The 27,365-nt window shown below is 40.5% G+C and overlaps 1 protein-coding gene across 1 annotated transcript in view; it reads left to right on the top strand.

Annotated features, from left to right (window-relative positions):
- Positions 1–663: 663 nt before the first annotated feature.
- The window catches only part of LOC105926217 (chondroitin sulfate proteoglycan 4), a gene marked incomplete at both ends in the record, with an annotated part of 90,599 nt that continues 63,897 nt past the window's right edge, over positions 664–27,365 (top strand). The window contains 1 exon segment of the mRNA XM_012862445.3: positions 664–744. Coding sequence (XP_012717899.2) covers positions 664–744 — 81 coding nt within the window.

Below are 27,365 nucleotides of genomic sequence, written 5' to 3'. Positions count from 1 at the left end.
ATGGAGAAGAAGCGAGGCTGAAAGTGGATCCAAAGCGACCCACCTTTATTCGATGCGCGAGTTTGAGCTTAATTAGCTTTGGTTGCAGGTTTGTTGAGCATAGACTCCAGAAAAGAGACACTGATTAAGGGAAGCCTGGAAGACAAAGCACCAAGAAGAGTTGGAGAACATGAGTTGTCTTTAATTAAAAGTGTATGGTTTATCTCCGCTGGTATCCAAGAGCTCCTCTGCTTACAAACTAGGACAAAAGGAGGAAGTTCTAGAAATTTGCAAATGAAATATTGAGAACGATACACAGAGGCAGGATTGGTGTGAGAGACTTGTAAACCAATATCTGTCAACATGGTGCATATGTGTGTATTAGTAGGATTTACCTCTTCTTTTACACATGGGCGTAAATCAACAGGCTGTTCATCTGGGAGTGTCTGAGAGGCAGCGTATGATTTTCCAACCCCACAGAAATGTAAGCTCGTGTGTGTGTGTGTGTCTGATGAAGATGGGGAGGAGGAGATGGGCGTCCCTCTCATGGTCCCACCCCAGCCCTGCCCCTTTCACATAGAGAAGTATCCTGTGTCAGACTACCCACCCCAAACTGGAAACTCATTCAGTCCCTTCTAAATGGAGCGTCTTTAATGTGAGAGTGTAGGACTTAACGTTCAGCAGCCAACCATGAGAGCCCTGCATCCAGCCCTGGCCGGCGCCTTCCTGACCCTGCTGCTCTGTCTCCACAGCCCGTGCATGGAGGTAAGCGCCACTGCAAATCACTCTGTTAGTGTCCTGTTTGCTCCCGCTCCCCGCTGTCAGGTCAGAAATGTATTAGGGGACATCAGATCCCCGTCCCTGACGTGAGGTATTGGCCGTTGCATAAATCAAAAAGCAAGACAGGCTGGAGAGCTGATGCTTCAAAACTTCTACTGAACTGAGTTTCAACTTTAATGCAATTTTTTTTAAAGTACCTCCTCATTAAATTCTTTCCTCGCTTTCACGTTCTCGGCGCATATGTCATTCATTCTCTTGAAATCTGCTCTCTTCTTGTATGAAACCTTATACGTTTGAGAAAAGATGTGGCATGTTCTAGCCCCGGTCCAAGGTCTGAAACGACATCTGTTCTCATCAAATCTGGGGTTGTTGTTTTTTTTTGCCTCTCAGCCTGCAACCAGGGTGAAGTTGCGAGCCTTTTTTTTTTTTTTTCCTGAGAATGTTTGCTCTAAAAGCACGTTGCCAAAAGGCAGGAGGTAGTGAAGCCGAAGCCTTCCGAGCCTATAGCTGCCTTGTGTCAGCAGCAATGAATGGCTCTTTCAAAGGGAAGTCCACGGTGGCGGGAAGAGGTGCTCCGTATTCACCCAGGGAGAAGAGATGAAGTAAGAGTGTGAAGGAAGGGCCAATAAATGTGTGAGAAAGGCAGGATGTGCGAGGAGATGGCTACTTTATGGCTAAGGCCCATACAATGGTCCCATAGAGATGGAGTGAAGGGCCACAGGTATACTTTCTCACTGTGATATGATGCAACACCAACAGGCTGGAGGATTTAAATCTGCCAGCTTAGTTCATCCAACAAACCGCATCAGCAGGAAAACTGTACAAACGACAAGTTGGCAGCTTAAGTCTTGAGCTCGGACAGCTGTTGAACCCAGCGTTCCCCTCCTGTCTCTGCATTCAGATCTCCGAAGTATCAGCGTGCATTCAGCTTCCATTAGGTCCCTGCCAAACCTCTCTTGGAGATGTTCATTGGCAGCTAGTGTGGAAAAAAAAAAAAAAAAAAAGAGTAGCTTTGATCACAACGCGAGAATATCGCTTTGTTTTGGTGGCACGGACTCAAAGCTCAGCTGGGAAGCTGGACTCGGTTTCCTCAGCACTGTGATCAATTCATCATAGGCATGAAAAGAGTCATCTATCCCTCCTGTTTGCTCATTTAAAGATAAGCTGCGCTAACTGAAAGGGACGGCGCTGACACCTCTGCTAAGAGAATTAGCAGCACATCGACCCGACGGTGGCTCGCCGGCGTGTAGTCAAACTGCATCTGCTGGCAATTTGCGAGGCGCAGTTTTCAGAGCAGTCTGTGGTGTGGTGCAGGAATCACAAAGCCTTAGAGTTAGGGCTGGCTGGGCAGACGTTGCAGCAGTTGCCACTTACGAAAGATCTGCAGCGCTTTGCAAAAAACATTCAAAGTCCTTGAATTTTTCCATCCACTTTTTGTCCCAAACTTTAATGTGTTTTGTTTGGATTTTAGTTGAGATTGCAAATTTGACATGTGGAAGAGGGTTGGTGTGGAAAGAAAACTTCATGTTTGTAGCTTGCCACGGGCCACGGACAGGACACAAAAACATATGGAACAAGGGGCTCTGGTCAGAGCAGATGCCATAAAAAATTAGCAACACGTGTTAACGATGACACACCATCCCCACAGTGAAACACGGTGGTGGCAGCATCATGCTGTGGAGATTTCTTCAACAGGGGTCTGTAAAGCCAGTCACAGCTGATGGAAGACAGAAGGAGCTACAGTAAAGCTTTTATTCTGGAAGAAAATCTGTTAGAGGCTTCAGACGAGCCGAGGTTGACCTTCCATCAGGGCAACAGCCCTAAATATATAACCAGGGCTGTGATGGGATGGTTTAGATCAAAGCGTATTCATGAACTGGATGAAATTGGAAATTCTCTTCCTCCGATCTGATTAAGCATAAGGTACAGTATTTTGGCAAGAAGAAAGGGAATCAGATTCCTTCCCTAGATGTGCAGAACTTGTAAACATCCCTCAAAAGGCATGCAGATACATTGAACCCTTGAGTTAGTGGAAAGTACTAACTTACGGTACATGCCTAAACAAAAACATGCACAGTTTTTCTTCCACTTCACAATTATACACAGCTGTGTTGGTCTGTGGTCTAAAATTCAAATAATAAAAAATGTGTGGGTTTAACCAGATAGTAAAAAAGAAAGGAAAAAGGCTATCAAGCATTTTATTTTTTTTTGTAAGACCAAATGCTCTTCTAATCAGACTGATGGCAGGAAGAACTGGGGAGGGAAAAACTGCACAGGGGAAGAGTTTCTCCTCATCTAATTATATGTGCTGGCAAAATTCCTGCCTTCCTAGTGTGACAGAACTCACCCACTGACCCTGGAGAGCTAAATGCTAATGTTGACCAGATGTACCGAGTCCCTGATTAGATTCTGTGGCCCCTGATCGCTCCAGAAAACGGCTAACACAAGCTGCTGATAAGCTCTTATGCAAATGATCAACAAGGGTTAAAGGCTACACCTTTTTTCCTCGAGTTTTACTACTTCTGATGTTAACACGTTCTTGTTCTTAAGGTTTTTGTCACTTTTTCCTGTCTTCCATTTATTACTAAGAGATCTGTTTGTTCTAGCTTGGTCCAGGAACATCTTGCACAGGAGTAGAAGGTATTTAGATGACGCACAGTGAGCCTCCCTTGTCATAATAAGTTTTGTTCTCTGGCGAAGCCTTCCAGGTTTCCCTGCAGGAAACTCTGACGCTGCGTTTCAAAAGCATCCAGGTGCCATAACCATGTAGTAATTCAGGTATTACCAAATCATTTGTAGAACAGACATCATGTCTCTAATGTTCTGTAGGAAATCTTGTATATAAGATGAGGCATTAAAAAAACTCTTACCCTATGAAACAATTTGGATGCATTTCACTCGGGCGAATTTTGATCAATATTTCAAAGTAGTAATTTGTTCATATAACAGCTAACTAATGCTTGTATTTTAAATTACCTTTAGAAAATATACATACCAAATTGAAATAGTTTTATTTAAGTATTACAATATTATAGGGGTTTTTATTTGTCCCCCAATGTTGGGAAACATTGGAGGACAAATCTATAAGAAATGGTTAGTTAAATGAGGTATAAAAACATTGATGAAATAGGTTAATTTAAAAAACACTCTATTCAAACAAAATGACATTGCAAAATGTTCTCTGGCAGCCATCTCTAAAAATGTGCCTTTACTTGGTAAGTCTGCTTCTGGGTGGAAAAGCTCTGTTTGCCCGGAAAATTGACTTTAGCATCAATGCTGTCACTAAAATAAAGTTGGATAGAAACTTTTTAAATGTAACCACATCTACAATGTGACTTTAGTGACAACTGCCTCAGAGTAAAGAGCCTCTGCTTCCTTCAGTATTTCTTCAAAGGGCACATAACCCTCACATTTTTGGAAAAACTTGATTTTATCTTCTCATGGGTAAACACTAGAGATATGACACTTTGCTACAATGTAAATTTGTCAGAGTACAGCATTTAAACAATATACGTTTGCTTTCCCTTCAAAATAACTCAGCAACGTCTACAAACCACTGGCAACAAAAATGAGTAGGGCCCTAAATGAAAGTGACCAAATTGTGACTAGTTATCCATTTTCCCTCCTCAGTGCCATGTAACACGTTAGTGTTACAAGGTCTCAGGGGCGAATGGGGAGCAGGTGTGTTAAATGCCATGTTATTGTGCTCACAGTCTCCCATACTGGTCACAGGAAGTTCAACATGGCACCTCACGGCAAAGGACTACCTGAGGACTTGAAAACAAGTATTGTTGCTGGGTGAGGCAAGGAATTTCAGAACCTTGTCTTGTGGTCGGATGAGATCTAGATGAACTTACTTGGTTCCTTCTGTTTAAAGATGCCCAACAGATGCTCAATAGGGTTTAGGGCTGGAGACAAGCTTTGCCAGTCCAGCGACTACACCCTCAGTTTCTTTAGCAAAGCAAGGGTTGTCTTGAAGTGGTGCTTGGGGCCGTTATCATGTTGGAATCCTGCCCTATGGCCCCATCTTCATCACCACGCCTGACTGTAGGAAAGACACACTTGTCTTTATACTCCTCACCCGGCTGCCACCACACACACAAGACAATAAGAATTTACTTAAGAATAAGTATTTCTTGTACATCTTTAGAAGAGTTTCCTTCTGGGACGACAGCCATGCTGACCAATTTGATCCAGTGTGTGGCGTACGGTCTGAGCACTGCCAGGCTGACCCCCCTACCCCTTCAACATCTCCACTCATTCTGCACTCATGCGGCTACATTCAAAAGAGAACCTCTGGATATGACGCTGAACACATGCATTCAACTTTTTGGAGAGGCCTGTTCTAAGTGGACCCTGTTCCTGTGGTCTTGGCCACTAATCTGCAGCTCAGTTTTAGGGTGTTGGCAATATTCTTGTAGCTTGGCCATCTTTATTTAGAGCAGCAATCTCTAAATAAAGATGGTCGATCTTTTTTTTTTTTTTTCAGATCCTCAGAGAGTTCTTTGCTATGATTGGCCATGTTAATCTTGACTAATGATCGCTATGAGACCATGAGAGACTGTGAAAGCAATAACAGTGGCTTTAACACTCCTGCTCCCTATTCACACCCGAGACACATGAGTCACATGACATCAGGAGGGGAATATGGTTATTTGGGCACAGTTTTGACATTTTCACTTAGGACTGTACTTACTTGTGTAGCCAGCGATTTAGATATTACTGGCTGTGTGTTGAGTTACTTGGAGAGAACAGCAAATGTACATTGGTATACAAGCTGTGCATTGACTGTTTTACATTGCATCAAAAGTGTTGTATCTTCGGTGTTGTCCCACAAAAAGATACAATTTACTGTTCACAAAAATGTGAACATACTGTTGTATGTTAGAGTTTACCATCAAGCCTGTCACTAAAATGGTTAAAGCTGGATACAAATTCAATGAAAGTTAGTCTAACAAGGTGGGGTGTAAACAATTTTCCTTGACAACCACAGGTACTGTCGGTCTTCATTGGTAAAGAGTGCCTCTCTCACGGCTTTGACTGTAGCATCAGCACTGTCACTAAAAGAGTTAAAGTTGGATATAAATGTAAGTTCTTGTTTAAACACAAACTTTCTCAATCATGAGTCTTAATAAAACTGTAAAAAAAAAAGTTGATATAGTCACTATAAACAGAACGTCTAAACATATCAGCCTTACTGTACTCTGCTGGACCCCTCACATAACGAGAGAAGTAGTTAACAATTTAGAAGAATTCTAATTAAAAAGTTCAGACAGGATTTGTTACCAAATAAAAAAGTCGATGTTGTTAGAATTTAACCATTATTAACAGTTATACTGTATTTATAAAGTGACATGCTTGATTAAAAAGTTGAATAATGTAGATGTCTAATGTCCACCTACATTACTTTTTATGGTGTTGTCTTCCTGAAAAACGTCTGGTTGATTCCATTATACCACTAAAGGTTTATTTTCTTGCATTAATGCATGCTAACTTTCTGCATACTTTTTAGATGCTGATATGATTCCACTGTGAAATGTAAAAGTGACATTTTTATGGTTGAGAAGCAGACGGGCTGGGTCGCGTTGTATTGAGCAGCCATGTGAGAGCACTTTTCCACATCAAGGGATGCTCACTTTATCATAGCTCTATCTAAAATTGGACATGACATGTTCCTGTTTCAAGTTTTTTCCTTAAAACCAAGCAAAAAGCTCTGTATCTCCTCAGCAACCATTTAGGTTCTCTTGAGTGGGGGGGAATTGGCCAGCCAGATATTTCCGATCCATAACGTCCTTGAGGCCCTAGATATTTGGTTGGTATGGTGATAGTCTACCATGTTGTCAGTGTGTTGATAAAAACAGGAAGTTGGATATTGTGAAAAGTACATTTCAAAGCTGTATTCCTTCAAAGACCATGTATGTGCCACTCCATTCTTAAACAGTGAAAAGATAATGAGTTTTTTTCTCGCCCCATTAACAACCCCTCCACTACAATCGAAATTTGTGTTTTGAAAATTCATTTAGTGCATTTGGGATTTTCTGAAAAACAAACATATAACGACAGAGGAGCATAATATGAATATAAGTATGAGTGAACTCATATGGACTTGGCAATTTATGTTTTCTCAAATAAATTGTAATAAGACCAAATATCTATCATGACTTTAATGCCTATCTGAGTTTCACCAATGACTTTCTTTGCTCATTCTGAGTTGCAAAGCTGTACGGACAAATTTATATCTCAAAACTGCATGTGATTCCCCCTGGGTATTATGTCTCTACGGGAACATTAAGAAAATAAACAAAAAATGGAGCTTGTCTTTGCTTTGCGGACTGTCAGGTCTCCACATATTCTTTGAAAGCTGCAAATTGAGTAATGGCACAAGTGTTGGGCATCAGGAAAATTATAAGATCAGTGTTATTCTAGGGTTTTTTCTGGTTTTTACAAACACAACTCCTGATCCCCCCCCATCCCCCTTAACTTAGCCCAATGTGATGTCCGTAGGGGGGGAAAAAACACCAAGTAAACCGAAGAAGATTTTCATTCCAGATAGAAACAAAAAGCACAAACCTGTTAGATCTAACAGGTCACGCTACCAACAACACCCTTTGGTGTAGAAGTGAATTATGTCATACAAGACTCAAAGTTAGATGGTTTCACTACCATTAAGGTATTTAAAAATGAAGCCTACATAAACACAAATGCTATAAAAAGCTATTATATTTCTAACAAAGGCATGTCAGCTGTTCATTCAGGGTGCTACAAGAGCTAGGCTTGGATATGCGCTGGTCATTTTGTTCCATTGCTATTTTGAAGTTTGGTATTCTTAGTCCGTAAAACTGGACAGAATTAACATCCTGCCTAAACTAAAAAAAAATTGGCAGATAGCTATTTTTCACACAAGTAATCCTTGTGCACTCGTACCCGCTGTGAGAAGGATTCCGTAGGGGAGACAGAAGGTATTACTGCAAAGTCGCTCTGTTGCTCTGAAAATGTCTGAGTCAAGCTAAAGTTCTGCTTTCTCTGTGAAATTTACCTGGACATTGATGGAAAAAAACAGTAATGTTAACTGTGCTATGCTAAAAACAGGTTAAAATCTTTAATCCTTTTTCTTTGTTTATGCAAATTGTCACACCTCTAAATCCAGACTATAAAACTCTGAATGCACATCTCTAGAGGTGGAGCTAGACTGTAAAGAATAATGTTCCCTCCAAAATTATTCTGCCGTTCTCTTCAGCCCTGTAAAACTTGTAAGAATGAATATTTAAAATATTCAAAAGTAATTATTGCAAATGAGCTGAGATTTTTTTGTTTGCCTAAACGTCTGCCATTTTATGAACACTTGAGCTTTATTTGCGTTGGAACGCAGCTTTTTCTGTAAGAGCAAGTCTTGTACCTAAGATATTCTGCTCACTGACAAGCTTGTTCTCTTTGCTGCATGAAAGCAAGACCCCTCTAACATCAGTTAGCATGGCAAACAATCAATATTGATCATATCTCTCATAATATAACTTCCTCACTGCTAGCCTGACATGTCTGGCTTCCACTTTGGGAGAAAAGTTTCAGGGAGTCATGGTTTATTAACGATATTTGGGCATTCTGGCCCGAGGCAAACATCCTTGAAGCGGAGAAGCTAAAGTTGTCTCTATGAGCAGCCAGCCTTGCCTTGGTGCCTTCCTTCTCTTTAGCTTCATCTCTTCTCTACGGGATGGATTTTCCCACCTCCAGCCACAGAGTACGCAGCCCACTAATTGCAGCGTTGGGGCCATAGTAGATTTACTAAAGGCTTGATTCCTGTAACGGCAATGTTCTCACTTCTGTCAAGGTGTCCTTCAGCAAGACATGCTAACTCTGCCAGTCATTCAAGAGTGCTGGTTTTGTCAGATAAGCATTTCAGCTGCAAGGGGGAAAAAATGCAAAAGACTGCTTGAAATGAAAGGGCACAGCATATATTTTTTGTCATTCATTTCACTTAATTAAAGCCACAGCTGCTTCGTCCTGTTACTTGTGAAACTGAGTTAACCTTGAAACTATTATACTGGGCATGCACGAGCCAATGCATTTTGCCAGTTTTGTTTTAATCCACTTAATAATGAAAGAACTGAAATTCAAAACAATTAAATCATGATTAAATCATTTCAATCATGTAAATTGAAGTCTGGATCAGTTGGAAAAAAATTTTTCCTCCATTTTTCAGTAACCTTGGAGCAAGGCCAGATTATCAATTGAGTAGCTGCCCGACACTAACAAATTCCCTAAAAGAAACCTCAAGGCCACAAGTCATATGGGATTCCAACATGCAGTTTTCAGTGTGCTGATTGGAAATCTTGAATATTTCTGCTCATACTGGGCTTGTTGATTTATTTTTTTTTCTGTCCTGCATTTACTCCAATCCTTAATTTGAACAATAAGTGTACAATAAAAAATTTTTTTTAAAATAAACTAGATTCATGATACTAATTTGTTTTCCTTGCTGACAGTCCCAAATATTGTCTAATAGGCACTTATCAGAGATAGGAACGGACTTTTGACTGCTGGACTTGAGTTGTAATTAAGTCACACAAACAAACACTCAGAACTTGACTTGAACTTGTATTCTTAGGAGTCCACACATGACTTGTGCTCTAAAGACTCAAGCCTTGATTTGTACTTGTGCATCAAAAAGTAGAAAATTGTCTTGGAAATTTAACGTAGTCTCCCTCTGCAAAGACTAAAAATTTGACTTAGACTTCCTCTCCAAAGTTTAAAAGGTCAGGGTTTATATCACAGCCTCAAGAATCAAGACCTGACAGATTTTGAGCTCTGGAACTTGAGTCTTGTAAACAATCCTTGTTTAACATGATCTGGGTTGAAGGTAAGCTGTTCAAGAAGACAATGCAACAGCTCTGTGAATATTCTGCAGTGGAAGGCTGTGTTTGATTAATCAGCCTGATACATTGCACAACTGCAGATTATTACTGGCTTTATTGGAATCTTTTCTTTTCAGCTGCATCTTTAAAATCATTACAAAGTCATTACAAAAGCCCTTCTGGTTCCTCTCAATACGAATACTTTTTGTTACATTCATTCTGAAATTTGACATTAGGAGGTTTTAATCCATTTAATCCATTTTACACACAATCTAATCCTTATAGAATAGTCTACAATCACTAATAATCACTAAGTATTTTAGACTTTAAACTAGAGTCCAACATATGCAGTCCAGACTCATTAACAAATTGTAAAATAGGTCTTTAGTTTAGCACCGACAGGAAGCAGATGTCTACTTTAGCAATGTTAGCGGCTAACGATTAGCCAACGGTACTGTCACAGTGCTTAAAAATCATCCTTATCTTCCCTTTCACGTGGTTATGCTTCCTTCTATATGACCACTACTTAAAATACTGCCACAATAAAGCAGCGGAGGCGTCTGCTTTTCTGAGTGTCCTTTCTCAGCCTGACATGAAGTCTTTACTAGCCAACTTTGTCAATATAACAGGGCAACTCAAGACTTAACTGCTTTCTCATTTGAATAGATTAAATGTTTGGAAAATGAACAAAATCGTTAACTGTCTATAAAGCACTACCTGACTTTGGTTCATAAAACCCTACTGAAATGCAGCGACATAGACCAACCAAGTGTCAAGTATTTGACATGTCAATGTTCATTTTAGTCGTTATAGATCTGAGACTTTCATGGACTTGGAAAAAAAAATGACTTGTGGATGACTGTGACCATCTCTGTCCCTCTCCTACTGATGTCTTTTGCAGTGTCTCGTGTTTTATATTTCACAAGGGAAGCGCCGGGCGATAATAACTGTGGTGAAAGATGGCCGTATCTGCAAACATAATGTATGACTCATGTAGCACCGGACCGAACCGCTCTTCAGTGGAAGGGGAACAGAGGCTGAGGCCATCTGCTTGTCCTTCACAGACTTCACAGATGTGCCAGATGAACCTTTCTTCCAAACAAAGACATGAATTCTGCTTTCCTATTCCCATTGAATGCACCGTGAGTCCTCAGCGAGTTCAAAAGCAGAACAGCTCAGTTTATTCTCATTGTGATGCAGGAGCCCTAACAGAAAAAAAAAAAAGACACATCCCTCGCTTTGAGGACTCTATCCTCCCTTGGCAGATGATCTTTCCCCACACTGCTCCCTTTGAGGTGGCTGGCTGTCAAAGGCAAGCTGCTCAGATTATATTTTAGGGCTATGATCTGTTTAGAGTGGGAACACAGCCCACACACAGACCTCATTTAGCGCAGTCCTGTGCACAATGGAGTTTTTGTACGTAAACACGGGCCTAAATTCTGATCCTAGGTGGAAGGTCAAAGGCCATCTCGTGGAGGTCCCCATTTGTTGTCGTAACCCCTCTCATATTGGCAAGATAAACTGGTGGAAGGGGGCTTGAGCGGCGGTTTAGTCACAGATGGGCTACACCCAGATTCAAGGCCTGTAAGTGGCAATTTGGGATTTCAGATTGTTGTGATTACCTTGTAGCCGTGTTATTTTTAAGCAATTCTAAGGGTGCAGTGTTACCTACAGAAGCAGCAACACGAGGTTAAAGCTGCATGTCTGAAAGAGAAAAATGTCCAACATTTAGTTCTTGGGAAAACACAAGGGGAGGAGGAGGAGGAGAGAGTAGAGAATTGTAGAGAACAGTTATAAATATGCTAAGCAATAAAGACGTTTTGCTAAAAGATTTCTAAACAAAATGAATCCTAGGCTTTTAAAACCCAAATGTATTGGACATACAAGTCTGTAAAGTCATATAAATTAACAAGAAAAGTCAAGAAAATTAAACCTGCATACCATTGCATTTTAACTTGCCCACTTTTGGGGAAACAATTGCAAAGAAACCTGAAATTTTAACACATTTTCTGCTTTCAAAGTGGAGCTAAAGATTGCAATACAGTTTTACAGACCCTGTAAAATATGTTTCTCCTTACCTAAGGTATAGGTACTGGAGCATCAGGTTAGCGTACCTGGTGGGGCTGAGGCGCCCTGACCGGGGAAGAAAAACTTATAATCCACGTGTGCTGCTGTGACCCTGCAACAAAAAAAAAAAAAAACGAGAAAACACTGGTGCCTGTTTTAGAAGCCTCTGCTGCAGCAACAGAATTGTATGTTTATTTTTGATAAGAGCTTTTGGGGAGTTTAGTGCCCAAAATGAAAACTCCAGAGAAAATTCTCATCATCGCAGGACTGCCAAGCTTTCAATAAGCAGGAATTATGCATGACCAGATGCCTCGATACGAGCAGCCTCCATGGGCTTTTTCTTTTCTGATTTTCTCTTTTCCTCTTTAGAGAGGACTGTCTGTTTTATCGTTTGACTGAGGATGAATGCGTTCTTTTTTTTTTTTGTCTTTCTGCGTGCCATTGTTTCTTTTATCCACGGGACAAAAAGCAAAAGAAAAAGGGAGTAACAGAAGAGCTTTGGTGAAATTAATCATTCGATTTGCCCCCGAGGATTAACCATTAACATCTTTCCTGCTTGTTTACTGCGGGCATCATCATTTCAAAAGATTCATTATCATTACGTGTCAATAGTCACTTTAATATGAGACATATTGTGATGTTTGATTCATTAGCTGTGCTTGCCTTCTTTACCTTACGGTGTCATGCGCTGAGCCTTTTTTTCTTCATATTTTACAAGCACAAATTACCATGTATTTTACTGGTATTTTATGCGACAGACCAACAGAAAGCAGAAAGAAAGGGATGTGTGGCTGCCAAAAAAAAACACACACACACTGTAGTTACAATCCACAAAAGTTCACCTTTATGGAGGAGTAACAAACAGAAAGCCTTAGCTTTAGAATCATTTCTCCTAGCGGTTTGTCACATTCCATGTAGGAGTAAACATGTTTAAAAAGACGTTTGTTTAGATAAAACTGAAATTGATCTTTTTGGCCTGCAATATATTTTTTAAGTAATAAAAAAAAAAACACTATCCCAAGTTGGAATGGTTAGTAGCAGCATGATGCTGTGGGAAGTCAGGAGGAAGATGGAAGCTTTTTAAAGCTAATGGGAAGATTTTATAGAGTTAAATACAGTGCAACCATGGAAGAAAACCTGCAAGAGGCTTGAAAAGGCTAGAGACCGGGGCAGAGGCTGACCTTCCAGCAACACAATAACACTAAATATGCCGCCAGGAATGGTTTAGATCAAAGCACATTTGTGTAAGATTGGCCAAGGCATAATTCTCATTGATCTTTGAAAAAACCTGAAAAGTGATTGTCACAGAAGATCTGACTAACCTAGATTTTTGAAAACAAGAATGGCCAAAAAGTTTAACCTCTATATGTGAAACTTAAAACTGGTAGAGCCATAGCTAAATAAACTTGCAGCTGTAGCTGCTGCAATAGGTGGTCGGATAAGCCTTTTATATCACAGTTCTGAATACCAACTCGTGCCAGACTTCTCTTCTTCGCCACGGTATGAAAACCGTGCGTCATTTTCCTTTTTAGCGCTGGCCTATCATTTTAAAATCTAAAGAAAATACATTGCAGTCTTACGGCTGTGACGTTGGGGAGGGGGGGGGGGATGCCTCTGGAGAAGCAGCGTGAATCACATCATGGAAACTGTGTCCTGATTGGCCTAAACGGAGATGGTAAAAACTTGAGGTTTCCCCCTCCAACGTCTGAACTTGGTCAGCTTGGAGCAAGCCAGATGAAAAAAGGCTTTAATCATATTCTCCCTCGCTGGCTTTTTCTTACCTAATATAGACAGAATACAGTGGCGACAGAAAGTTAGTGTGCAACCGTCAGTGAAGTCTGGGTGTTGGGTAAAGCATAATAGTCTGTTATCACACCGGATTATGTCCCGTGAGCTGGATTGAATAAACCAAATGAAAACATGGTAGAACTGTGTGCATTCGACACAAACCATGTGTTAACTTTCTTATGGCAGAGGCTGCCTTCTGCATTCTGAGACTGTCTGGTTCACAGTATCCCTTGGAGACTTGAGTCTGCTATTTTTACAGTGGTGGTAGCAGCGCATGACTCATTGTTTTAAATAAAGAGAAATCCGTTGTCAGTCTGGGGAGTCCCCCCCGAGCTCCGAGGGGAGATGACTCAAAAGCACAAGGCCAGAGTGGCTAATCATGATATATAGCACTCAGGTCTAATTGCTGTTTTTCTTGTGATTATGCGTTCAGCTCTATGATACTGGTTGCTTTGCCTTCAAGATTACAGAATTGTGTTTTAGCCCGCAGGTACAGTATGTTGTTGTTTAGGACCTTACAAAAGTATTCAAACCGTTTCACATTTTGTCACATCGTAACCAACTACATTCATTATTGCCCCTGTGATTTGGATATGCCTCTACCAGCTTTAGAAACACAGTGACTGAAATATTTGCACATCTCTCGATGTTCACGTTTTGCCACAATTTCGCACTTGCATTCAGGTCTGAACTTTGACTAAGCCATTCTTAAACAGGAATAAGCTTTAATCTACATTCTATCATTGTATCTCTGGGTGTCTTCTTTAAAGCCATTGTCCTGTTGGGATGTCAACTTTTGCCTCAGTCACAAGGCTTTTGCAGCCTTTGACAGGTTTGAATCCAGAACTTCTCTGTATTTGGCGCCTTACATCTCCCATCAACGCTGATTAGTTTCCAGTTTCTGTTAAAGAGAAACATAATGCTGCCGGTAAACTTTATAGTGGAGATTGTGTGTTCAGGGTGATGTTCAGTGTTGGTTTTCTCCCAAAGATGGTCATATAAGAGGGACCAAAGCGCAGGCAGGAATGGGGGCAGCAGCATGGGTGACTAAATGATTTCAATGAATGAAACGATAAGTTTACAGCAGAAGACTTGAACCATGGTAAACAGGCAGAGAAATAAATCGTGGTGCAAAGTAGATTCCAGCAAACATGAAATGACAACCAATGCCAAAACTCTAATACCAAATGAACAAGGAAGAATCGAGAATGTAATCAACAATCAATGAACTGTGGCAGCAACTAGAAAAACATAAGCAGGCAGAAACCAAAATCAAGAACTTTAAAAAATCTCCGGATTGTGACACTGAAAGCCTTCTGCATGCAGGCCAAACTGTCACAATCTCTGGGTGTTTGGGATTTGTTCTTCTTTTGGGTTCATGTTTTCAGCGTTTCCCTGTTGTTATGATCTTAAGGCCTTGCCTTGTTCAGTTAATTTCCCTGTGCTCATTTTTGTTCAAAAGGTGTTGCATTATTGATTGTTTTCTCTGTGTTTAGTTTCTCAGTTTATTCTTGAGTTCTGCTCTTGGTACATTTGGATTCATTTCTCTTACATCTCTCTCAGATTATTCCTACTGGTTAGATAGTTCTGCATCTGCGCTTGGCACCATTCATGTTAATGAGTCTCCAGTCCTCAGTCTCCCTGTGCTCCTTCTGCCCCCGCAGATTCACATTTTCTCCTGAGTAACTTACCTTCATTGAACACCATTCTCCACTCGTCCCTCTGATGCTCTTCTGTTCTCATTGTTCCCCACTGAATCCTTCCATTGTACTTCCTGATGGACAGTAATTTTGCCTCACCCTCAGTCTGTGCTGTTATCTTCTCATGCTGTTTTGTAAGTTTTTATTTTTTAATAAGCCATTACTCTGTTCATCCAACCTTCCTATACCTGTCTGTACTTGGGTACAGATGGGTATAGATAGTACTCCAAAAAACGCACTTCTGACAAAAACATTCAGTTGGGATCTCATCTGACCAGAGTACGGTCTTCCGCGTTTGCCCTGCCCCCTGCGTGACTTCGACATACTTTGAATTGTGTTTGCAAAGAGGAATTGTCTAAATTGTCGGTCCGTAGCTGTGCAAACGTGATAGATGCAGATGCAATTGCAGCAAAACGTGTTTCTTAGGAATGAGCTTTAATAAAGGGTATAAGAATATAGGGAAGTTAATACATAAATGTGCAAACTTTTTCCAATTAATATTAAAAAAAAGTGTATTAGTCTGTCACATAAAACCATAGTAAAAATGTTAAAGTTTGTAATGCTAACAAGGCAAGAGGAGCTGCTATGTGTCTCAAAGAAGATTTCAAAACTTTTGAATGTTGCAGCTAACTTGGTCAGCAGGCATTCAGCTTCCTGTAAACACCTGATGAAGTTCTGCTGTGAAAGTGTCCAAATTTATATTTTCTACATGGACAGTTTTCGGTGATGCAACCAACTACGATGTGCCTTCTTCATGGCAGCTGCCAGTCTCCTGCTCTATAAATTCCCACAAAATGGCGGGGGGAGAGACTGCGCTCTGGAGGGCCACTTTTTTTGCTGAGTGGTAACATAAAGGCAGATCAGCGCCAGCTCCTGTCTGGTTGAAGTTCTTCATCAGCGCTGCCATGGGATCAGGGGAAGCGTTCTGAGTAATTTGAAGCCAGACGGCATCATTACGCAGTAACTTCAGAAAGATCCAGCAGGGCAACAGGGCTGGGGGTGGGGGGGTAGCACCAGACCCAGCATCTGGCAGATGACAGACTGAAGTAGCATTCGGATGATAAACATAGCTGCAGAACCAACAAAAGATCGTGTTGGCTTCACATGAGGCCTGGGAGAAAAAAAAAAAGGGAAAGGAGGAAAGGCGATCCAGGGAGGGGGATGATGTGTGTGTGTGTGTGTGTGTGTGTGTGTGTGTGTGTGTGTGTGTGTGTGTGTGTGTGTGTGTGTGTGTGTGTGTGTGTGTGTGCGTGTGCACTCACGGCTATGTTTACTGTAGGCTCATGCGTGAGGGCGTGTATTCTTTAGGCTCTGTGGTTCACACAGAATCCAGTGTTAGGCAGCCGGAGCAAATGTCGTCATCCGGCTTAAAAATAACCAGAGGAAATAACGTGTCCCATAAAGTTTGATTTGACTCCCTGTTTGGCCGTTGACAACGACACAAAAGTGCTGCACAGGGGACCTTAAATACATCTGTGGAGTCGCAGAGCCAGGCTCGTTGTGAAGCGGGGAATCTCTAACGCCATCTGACAATGCCAACATTTTCAACATTTAAATGACGAAAAGGAAAGAGTCAAATGTAAATATGTTCATGATGAAATTCCAACATTGCTTTTTTGGGAAAACAAAACCAAAAGAAAATCACTGCAGTATCATGTTGGTTTATATATTCAGATTAAATTGGAAAAAGTAAAGTTGTTTATTTATTTACTTGGTTGACTTGGTTGAAATGTCCATATTTTAGTCAGTTCCTCAATAGTGTGAAGTAAAGAAATGATGAATGCAGTGAGCAATATCTATAAACGGCTGAAAAAAAGGGAAATGGTCATAATGTTTTAGTTACGTGATTACTCAAAAGTAAACATTAAAGAAGTTGTTACCATGGTGCAGAAGATGGGGGGGGAAATATTGAACAAATATTTTATTCATCACAAAGAGAATATAGTGTGAACGTTAGCCCAAATACATTTAGATAGTATAAATATCACATCAGCTTGATGTTTTTAGTCGCTAAAGCCTAATGTCTTAAAAGGAAGATGTAAATTTTCTCCAGAGTTTTCTGGTACAGTGAATCCAATACTTGCCCAACAGTTCGAAAGCTCTCACTATAGAGAACTGAGTTGAAATAAAAATAACTTAAATGGCACATATGCAGGGAGATTAAAAACGTCTGCAGACCACACCTTAATGAAACTTTGCGTGGATTTTTGCCAGTTTCTTAAACTGTATGAAAATATTTCTGTTTTTACAGTAGAGTGAAGGAAAGAAAGCAGTTGTTGTTGTTGTGTGTTTTTTTTATTTAGTCAAATAAAATGTGTTTTTGTTGTAGCCTTAAGACTAAACATAAATTAAATCATCTCTAATAGCAACAATATTTATTGTCTTGCATATGGGATTCATTTGCTCGTCACTTTATACTTTTGCATTTGATGTGGTTTTATATAGACATGCATAGGTTCTTGAACGCCTTGAGAGACATTTCATATCTGCTTTGACAATTTATATTTTAAAAATAATTCGAAAAATATATTTTTCTATAATGTACTCATAATCTTCCCGTATGAAATAGGGTTAAGACAATTATTTAGAAACTCTGGCAGGACATTGTGCACTAATTTTCTGTTTGATTTATCTGATATTTCACTGAAGTCTGCTTGTCCCAGACAGAATCAAGACAACAATCAATTAAAGGTAGAGCCAGCAAGTTTTCCAGAAGTTTCCCCAAGTCCCTTTTTGAATAACTGCGGATGCACAAGGCCGTCTTACATTGCTCTTCCACTCCTCAGGGGGATCGCGTGAAAAAAATCTCCCAAATCCACTCTGGTCTTATTTCTTTCTCCTGAGGCCTTCCCCTTCTTCTCATAAACTTGTACGCGGTTTGCTTCTTGTGACCTTCAGCCATGTTCAAAATCTACAGTGAGAACAGCGGAGCTACAATGAACCGCTAACCACTAACCTAGCCGCTAAGCTAACTGGCTACATAAACACTAGAAGTGTGCATGTGCAGCCAGCAAGCAGAAACTAACAAGGAACGAGCACGCACACCGGCATTACAGGAGCGCATCAGAATGATTGGCATGTTGGACAACCAAGAGATGAGGGGATTCCCCTGGAACTAGAGGGGCAGAGATGGTGAGAGCAGGACCAGGCTGCAGGCAGCAGCTCTCTCAGAGATCTAATTTAACCTCCTTTCCCCAAATGTATTTACTACTGTCAGGACGGAAGGGACGATTCCACCCAGTAAAACAAAAAGTGTTTCTGAATAGGATTACCAACTACAGCTTTAAACCATTGATTTTTCACAAGACGAACCTGGAACTTGTCATGCTCTATCCCGGTGCTCATAGGGTCTTGTAAGGTATTAAAATAAAGAAGGAAAGTTTGAAATAGCACTGTGTGGGTAAAAAAAAAAAAAAAACGGCAGTACAAATTGGGAAAGAAGCCAGAGAAATTGAATGCAGATAACATTGTTTGTTTACGTGGTTATTTTTAAAGTCTAATCATCATTTTTGGTTGCCTGATATGTCTAGCCAGTCTTGCTATCACGCAAGAGCCTATTTCTGCTTATTTTCAGTAATCAGACCTCATTTATCATTGGAAAAGAAAAAAAAAAAAAAGACAAATCATGGTTTGCCACCAAGCACATTATTGCAGCTCCGGCCATTATTCACGTTTTGTAAGGAATTCTGGAGACCAAGCTCAAAACAATTACATGCTTGATTTCTTTGCTTTGAAGCAAAAGAAATAAAGTAAATAGTTAATCCTTTCCCTCCCTTTGTGGAGGGAAAGAATGAGTGTTTAGAGAAGAATGGGAATCTTTCAGCTACTGAGAGCAGACCCGGAGCGTGCAGGAGTCAACAAGTGATCGGCCAAGCCAACAGAAAAAGTGCAGATGATAGGATGCAGCGCTTTGCATCGAGAGAAAAGAAACAATGTTTTCCGACCAACTATGCAGTCTCATGCACCACACAGTGTCAGCCACGGCCACAGAAAGAGGCCCCTGGGAGAATGTGAGGATCCAGGGACAGATCATGTGTGACCCTGGAGCATCCTGTGCCTTTACAGCCAAAAGTGCATTCCAGAGGTTCTCCTCAGGATCAATTCCCTTTGTAGAAGCAACCTCAGAAGAATGTTCGAAACTTTGATTGCTTCTGTTTAGATTTGCCAAACATACCTGCTATTCTTTCCTCATTTCTATGTTAATAATCATGTGAGGAGGAATGCGAATCGCCGTGTATCTAACACCTTTTAGGGTAACTTCATCTCAAGAAGAAGGTCTTCTTTTATTTGAAAATGCCGGTACGCATGAGCATTTCACGTAATCTGCCGAAGGCTATAAAATGACAGTGAGAGAGGTCTTCTTACTCAACATAAGTTTACTTGTGTAAACTGCAAAAACAGATCTAAAAATAAGTCAAATGTTCTTAAAATGAGTGTATTTATCCTTGATTTGAGCAGGTAAATAAGATTATCTGCCAATGGAATGAGTATTTTGACCCCTAAAATAAGATAATTAGACATACTGCACTTGAAATAAGATGATTGAGATGAATTGTTCCTATTTTAAGTGCCAAATTCTTATCCCATTGGCAAATCATCTTATTTACCTGCTCAAATCAAGGACAAATACACAGATTTTAAGAACATTTTACTTATTTTTAGTTCCGTTTTTGCAGTGTGGATGGCAGGTACCTTCAGGGAAGTCCACAATCTAAAAACTCAAACTACTTTTCTGCCTGAATCTCTTATAGAGGTTCATTTATTAGCTTAATGATGATCTGTGGGCGTTTGTTTACCTCTCCCACGAAAACTAACCTAGTTAGAAAATGGAAACGGAGAATTATCACGTCAAAACAAAACAAACAAAAAAAAGCTTGTACGGTACAGCCAGATGTACATTTCTAAAACAGACCTCGGAGATAGTTGGTATCAAGTGTTTTAAAACAGATCAGATCCCAGAGGCTCTGAACTGAGAACCGAAGGCCTTTCCAGGTGTCCATTCATTCCTAACACGATGACCCGCTGCTCTGTCCTCATCAGCAGGCGAAAGCGTTCATCATTTGCCAGGCTGACTTATGAGCTCCAATTCAGTCTCAAATGGGAGCTTTAGATGAAGAAGAGAAACCCCTTTTAATCAGGTGTAAGTTACAGTATTACTCAACTGAGACAAGACAGATGGAAGAAGATCTGAGAGGAGGCTCTACACGTATTTCACAAGATCTGAAATGTATGTTGCTGACTTTAAGACGGAGAAAGCAAGCTTGAACTTTGACACGATGCTTGTTCCCTTCTCACTGAGGCGATGTCATCAAACCCCGACAACATCTGTTTGCTGAGGGCTGCTGGGTGAAAAGGAGCGACGGGACAGACAGGATCTCCATCATAGTGAGCTTCGGCACAAAAAGCTCCCATAGCGCGATGCTATTGTCCTGTCACTTCCTTCTGCAGAGGGAAGTCTTCAGCCTGAGCGGCTGTGCAGCTGTTGCTGCTGAAACTGTGTGATCTAACATGAAGCTACATAGTTGGAGGAATATTTTCCTGGCAGCTTACGAGGGGCTGTTTTAGTTTCACGGTTTTGACAAAGAGATGTTGAGAAATGGATTTGTTAATCCTGTTGAAGTTAAAGTCTGCCAATTTCCCTACAGAGTATTCCTGCTTTGCAGATTAATTTAGGGGCCAAAAGGCGCTGACTGTACAGTAAAACCTAGAACCGATATGTCACATGGATGTGCTTCAGTTGCACTTAAAAGAACTGCAAAGAACATCCCTTATAAGTGGCTAAAGGCTGTAAAGGAAACATGCTCGTTTCAGAATTTCTTTGAAATTCACATTCACTAAAATTAGCCAAGAATCCAGCTCAAATGCAAGCAAGAACCCGGTTCTGGAAATCCGACATGCCAGTTTATTGCCAGGCAATGTTCACCCATGGTGCAACATCTGCCGTTCTGCATGCAGGTCAACATTCCTGAGCCTGTCAGTGGGGTTGGAGAGCGTTCAGAAACCGTTGCAGGGACCTGGGTTAAAGGAATGCCAAACAGCTGCATTGTTTTTATTCGTCATACTTTAGCGCCTTCAATTTGACACTGGTAATCCGGCTCTGTCAGACAAACCTGCAAACACAGAAGTGTATGTTTTTTACATGGGTGGTTATTAGCATATCGTTTATAAAGTACAGTCTCGTTATAATATTGAAGCTGTTTTCATTAAAAAATGAACAACTACACCTACCAAAGAGTGATAGAGAAGAGCTTGTTTTCTCGGATAGTTAATTAAAGTGAAACTACAGGAAGTTGTATCTTTCTTTTTAAATGGATTGACTGATCTTATTTATTAATTTTTTTGAAGTAGGGTGCTGCAGAGACTGTATTTGCAATCTACACACACCAAGCATGAGAGTTTTAAAAAAGCAGAAAGAAGTTAGAAACTGAGGGCCGAGCTAACAGCAGTGCGACCAGTTCAAAAGACGATGTCTGTTATCTATAAAGAAATATATTCAAATTGTCCTTCAGTCAACAGGATTTCATAGGCCTGTTACTGGTGCATTGGGGAGTTATTTACAAATGTCTGGTTCTTCACATCTGATGTTCCATATGAAGCTTATTTTACAAAAGAGGAATGTTTTAAAGCATTTTTACTTTTTTTCAGGTGATGTTCTGCTAAATCACAATCAAAATATCATATTGCAGTGAGTTTGTAGCAAAGTGAAGAAAAGTGGAACACTAAAGCATAGTCAGCTTTCCCCCACTCTGGGATGGATGGATGGATGGATGGATGGATGGATGGATGGATGGATGGATGGATGGATGGATGGATGGATGGATGGATGGATGGATGGAGTGCTGCTAAGTGTTGCTAATCGCAAAGACAGTTTAAAGTTGTCAATTCCTTTCGATTTTCAGTCCAATTCAATCGATTATTGAAGTACATTTGACATTAAGAAAATAAGTTAACGAAAATGAGCTAAAATAAAGACAGACGTAAAGCAATGTTGGGCAACACAACAGCCCAGTTAATTTTGTTTTTGCAGGAGCTGTTGTTGTTTTTAGTCCCCTTTATTATTATTATTTTTGGATATTTTTTTTTTTTTTACACGTTTTACTTTCGCTCTGAGCATCCTATCATCCACTCCCACTGCACCCCTCCCACAGCGACGCCTGATCACCCGTTAGGTTTCATTCAAAGCTTGCTGTTTTCTTGATGTCTGAAGCACCGGGGTTTAGCGTTACTGTCAAACATTTGACTCATTCACAGACGACAATGGTTTTACCTTGACTGGAGCGGGCCTCTGTCAAATGCATTCATACACTATTGATGATGGTCTACATTTGAACTCTCTGCTGACTGCTGAATTGCATCACTCCAAAGTGAGGTCATTTGGAAACAATCTAAGCAGGCCTGAAATGGTCTGTCTGTGCAGAGAAAGAGAAGGGGGGGGGTCGGATGATGTGGATTCCAACAAGCTGTCGCTCTGGATTTACGAAAAAGGCTTTAACCATGAGCAGGTGTCATGTGTTACAGGCGAGATATATACTTCCCTTCTGTGGCTTCTTCTGGGCAACACAAAAACGATATTGTTTAGAAAGAGAGAGGCTGCCGTGCATTGTTGAGTGAAATATGGCTGACTTATGGTCGACCACTAAAAACCTCACGAGACCCTGAGAGTCATAAGGGCACAGGGAACCATTCCGCTGTTTGGCTGTGAAATACTCATTGTAAGCGATGGGAACCCGGTCGAACATCTTCCCCTCTCAGGGGGCTTTTCCCATCGCACCTCTTCAGAGATAAAGACAATATCTTACAATGTGTGGTTACGGAGCGGGAAAAAAAACACCTGCCCACGATAATGTTCAGACGATAAATGAAAGACTGACTGCAGACTGCAGTGCTTCCTGTGAGATGGGCTGAAAAGGTCACTCCAGCCCATCTTACTTCAGTCTGTAGTTTGCGGTTTCATCTACATTCCTCCCATTTTTTTTATTTGTTTGTTTCTTTTTTTAGTGACTCTGTGCAGAATTACAGCAGCAGCTGAAACTTCTGACAATCAACACTGGACTTAATCCAGCTGAATGTCATTCCACCATTTCATCCAAGCCTGCATATCTATTCAAGCAAGCCGATGGCTCCTTTGGAATCCAGAGTATCAATCGTGAAATGGTGTAAACTTTACCTGAGACCTGGTGGACTGAGGTGTTTCCACAGCCCTTACCCACTGTGAAGTATTACAAAAACGTGCTTTTGTGCTATGCACCTAAATGTCTTCTCTGTACATTGTGGATCTGCAGGGCCTCTGGATGCCAACTGGATGATGTTTCGTGATTTTAGCAGCACAATCAGAAATCGGCGTCGTATCCTTTCGCGGTCAGGAAAATACGAGGTGTCTTAAATGGCCTGTAGAGTTGAATTCCTCAACCTCATTTCAATTCTAATAAACAACTGTGAATATATTCATAACTAAAGGCCGGACATCATTAACATCAAATTCGCAGGACTGGTGTTTTGCATCTCGAAGAGCTTCAGCATGCGTTCTGTCACATGCCAGTTTTTAATGGTATTCAAAATATCAAGTAGCATTTCAAGGTTTGTGGAAAGGTAGAACTCTTGCGGCTTCTTCACTGAGTCTAAATCCAGATTAGTTGCTGCCACTGCATAAAACTGTCATCTTTATATAATGTCTGTCTCAAAGAAAGTACCGGCAGTTTATGGGAACACTACTGTATGAACTTTTAAACAACCATCAGGTTCAGCAGCTTCCAAAACAACTGAACAATGCAAAGATGATTACAGCAGGTTAAGATGCTAAATTCTGTTTCTTGCTCAGTCCCTCTGAGCCATAAGATTTAACATTTCAAGACCAACTAATCTGGAATGATACCAAATAAAATCTATGTGTTTGATTTGTCTCAGAAGCCAGAGCTGAGAATGATGTCACATTCAAGTTGACCACATCTGGTAACCATACAGGACGACAGCAGTGCATCTTCAACCATCCATTGTCTAATATATGCACCCTGGACATACTGCCAGTCTAACACAGGGCAAGACAGAGACACAAGGGACAGCCATGCATGCACGCACTCACTCCAAAGGCCAATTTGAAAAGAACCATTAACCAAACAATAGTTTTTTTGCACCAAGGAGTCTTCCTGCACGCACGGTGAGAACATGCAAACTCCATGCAGGAAAACCCAAGTCCCCTTTTGCTGCAGAGCAACGGTACTGCCAACTACACCACTGAGCAGCCTGGAGGTTTAATTTTCTAAATTTTTTTGCAGTCAAACACCGCAGGACAATGTTCACAAGCAAAGGTTGCAAACTACTATGTGTGACTCTAGTTTAATGGGATACAAAGGGTCACAAGTGTAATAAAAACGTATGAACCGTGAATATATAACTTTCACTATGTTGTGTATGCCCAGCAGTGTTGTATAGTAACGAAGTAAAAATACTTCACTACTGTACTTAAGTATATTTTGGAGTACTTTATACTTTTCTCGAGTATAACATTTTTTGATAACTTTTACTTTTACTTCACTATATTTCTGATCTTAATTGCATACTTTTACTTCAATACATTTTCAATGTTTGCTTTACTCGTTACAAAAAGAGTAACTAAACCATGTTCTTAGTATACACCCCCTGGTCTAAATTTTGCCTGCACTTTGTTGTGTACAATTTTAAAGTGCATAGCACTGACCTTAATTGAAGAAGGAAAACTGAAAGCTTACAAAAAGGTTGTATTTTCTATTTAAACTTGGTCTAAATTTCTCCTGCACTTGGTTGTTTATGTTATTTTAAGTGAATTTGACTTTCTAAGTTTACCAAAATCGAAAAAATTTCATTCAAACTGCATTTGCTTTGTTTTACTTTTTACTTATACTTTTTATTATATTACTTGAGTACATCTATTTTTACAGTAATTGTCATACTTAAGTACAAGACATTTCAGATACTTTAAGACTTTTACTCAAGTAACATTTCAGTCAGTGACTTGGAGTTCTACCAAAGTCATATTTTAGAGAGGTACTTAGACTTTTACTTGACTCTGAGATTTCAGTACTTTATACAACACTGATGCCCAGTTGCCATTTTGGACACTGGACTTGGGGCTGATTGGTGATCTCAAAACCTCCCAGTTGGAATTCCAACTTCAGGGGGCGTGCTTGTTGTATTTTCAACTAGAAATTTAGAAAATCCAACTTCAGACTGTCAAGAAAATGCACCATTCAGGTAAGGAATTGTGACCTTTTAACAGAACCTCACTTCAAAAAATGTTTTATTAATTCACGTGAGGATGCCAGTCTTTAAAAAATGTTGAGACGCATCAAGTCCTGAAACCTAACAGCTTGATAGCGTAAAGAAAGAATTTAAGACCTTAAAGCAAACTCTGCTTACTTTAAAAGTAGACGTATCATGCAATGAGCCGATGTATGTTCAGCACAGTTATCACCAGCAGCAATCCTTTACTCTTCATTTCCAAAACAAAAGATGCTTTATTGCATGTCCCTGACAGCTTTGAATCTATGGAGTGCCGTTAAGTGCTCAGAACACCAACAGCTGGAGGCTGCACATATGTAATTTTGTCACAAATGGCTCGCAAGACTGAAAGGGGTTTTCTTTTCACGACGCTATAGCCACGGGCCTAAGTGGCAACAATTTGAGGTAGTTTGTCTCAGCACCAGGAGATGAGGTTATCTTGAACGAACACTTCAGACAATTTATTCACTAAGTTGTTTGTCGAGAAATAAGAGAAACTGAACATAACTGGTGTAGCATCTTCACATAGAAAAACTGATATAGCTGTTGAGCTCTTATGAATCTTGCAGAGAGCGATTCTTTTGGAAGACCAGCAGTCTGATGATGCGCCAAGGCCTTCTGGTCAAACAGCGTATCAGAAGCCTCCAGAAGGAGATCTTTGCCATAAAATACATCTTTTGCCGTTAGAAAATCCCCTCCTCCCACTGGGTACACTGCGTACTCCCTCTTTTGACTCTTTCTTTCCATTTGCCCTTTCCTTCGCCGCGATTAGTTGGTTGGAGCAGATTTTTGAGGACACAAAGGCCCCATTTTACCGTTGCCGTCTGAAAAATACGTTTCTGTGCCATTTGTTTGGTTTGCTCTTTTGGGGGAAGCAGTTTCCTTCGCAGCCTGGGTTTAGACCGCTTCTCCCTCTCTGCAACAGAGTCGCCCCACAGCTTATAAATGTTTAAAAAAAAAAAAAAAAAGAGCCCTCTTCGGCTCATTCCCCAAAACCACGTCAAAGCCTTGCAGAGTTAAAGCAGGAATGCAGTGAAAAGCAGCAAAAGCATTCCATGTCATCAGCTACACTAAACAGTTTCAGTTGTGTTTTTATCTACATCTGTCTTTGTATAAGTAGAGTTTAGTTTCACTAGTTTTTTGGAGGAACTATTTACTCTCCATGGCCCGGATGAAGCTGTGCAGGCACTTTCATCGTTCAGCTTTTGTTCAGAGTTGTAAAAAAATTGTGTGAATTCGACATCTCTGCATGCACAGCAGCTTTATATGGGAAAACTACGAATGTTGACATAATCTCAGCACAGCAGGTGTGTAGAGGGATAATTACTGTAAGAGCAGACATTTTTCAACAATTAGACACACTCGGCCTCTCATTGACATCATTAGATTTATGCGTGTCTTGCTCAAAGGCACTTTATTGGACCTTTGTTAGTAAGAAGAAATGTTGAGCAGATAATCCCAAAGGCTGCTGAGGGATTCAAATTGGCATCCCCTAAGGCTAAAAAGACGTTTTCAGCAACATTAATGCCACCAGCCCGTGTATTCGCTTGTGAGTTTATTTGATTCTTCTGCATTTATGTGTAGGATATCGCATGTGTTTCCATTGGAAGCTCACTGACTCCGGCATTTTGCTCCTACTCAATGCTGCTCTGACAGTGGCATTGTATGGCCAGAGAGGGACTAAGCCCTGAGTAGCTGGCCTGGCTTTGTAAACAAGAGACTGGAGAAAGACACAGAGAAATGGTGTATGGCGTTATACCATAGTCCATCTAAAATGATACCTTTAGTGCTTCACATCACTATTTTTTGTTCTTTCTATCTAAAATAATGAATTATTGCTCATTTAAGTACATCTTCCTTGAAATGTAGATCAAGCAGCATTTGGGCGAGTCAGATCTGCTAAGGCCAAAGAACTCTGACAAATAATTCTGTGGGATTCCTCAGCGGG

This window comes from Fundulus heteroclitus, unplaced genomic scaffold (genome assembly GCF_011125445.2).
Source record: "Fundulus heteroclitus isolate FHET01 unplaced genomic scaffold, MU-UCD_Fhet_4.1 scaffold_497, whole genome shotgun sequence".
Lineage (NCBI taxonomy): Eukaryota > Metazoa > Chordata > Actinopteri > Cyprinodontiformes > Fundulidae > Fundulus > Fundulus heteroclitus.
Note: the sequence above shows the minus strand (reverse complement) of the source record. Positions and strands in the feature narration are given on the sequence as shown.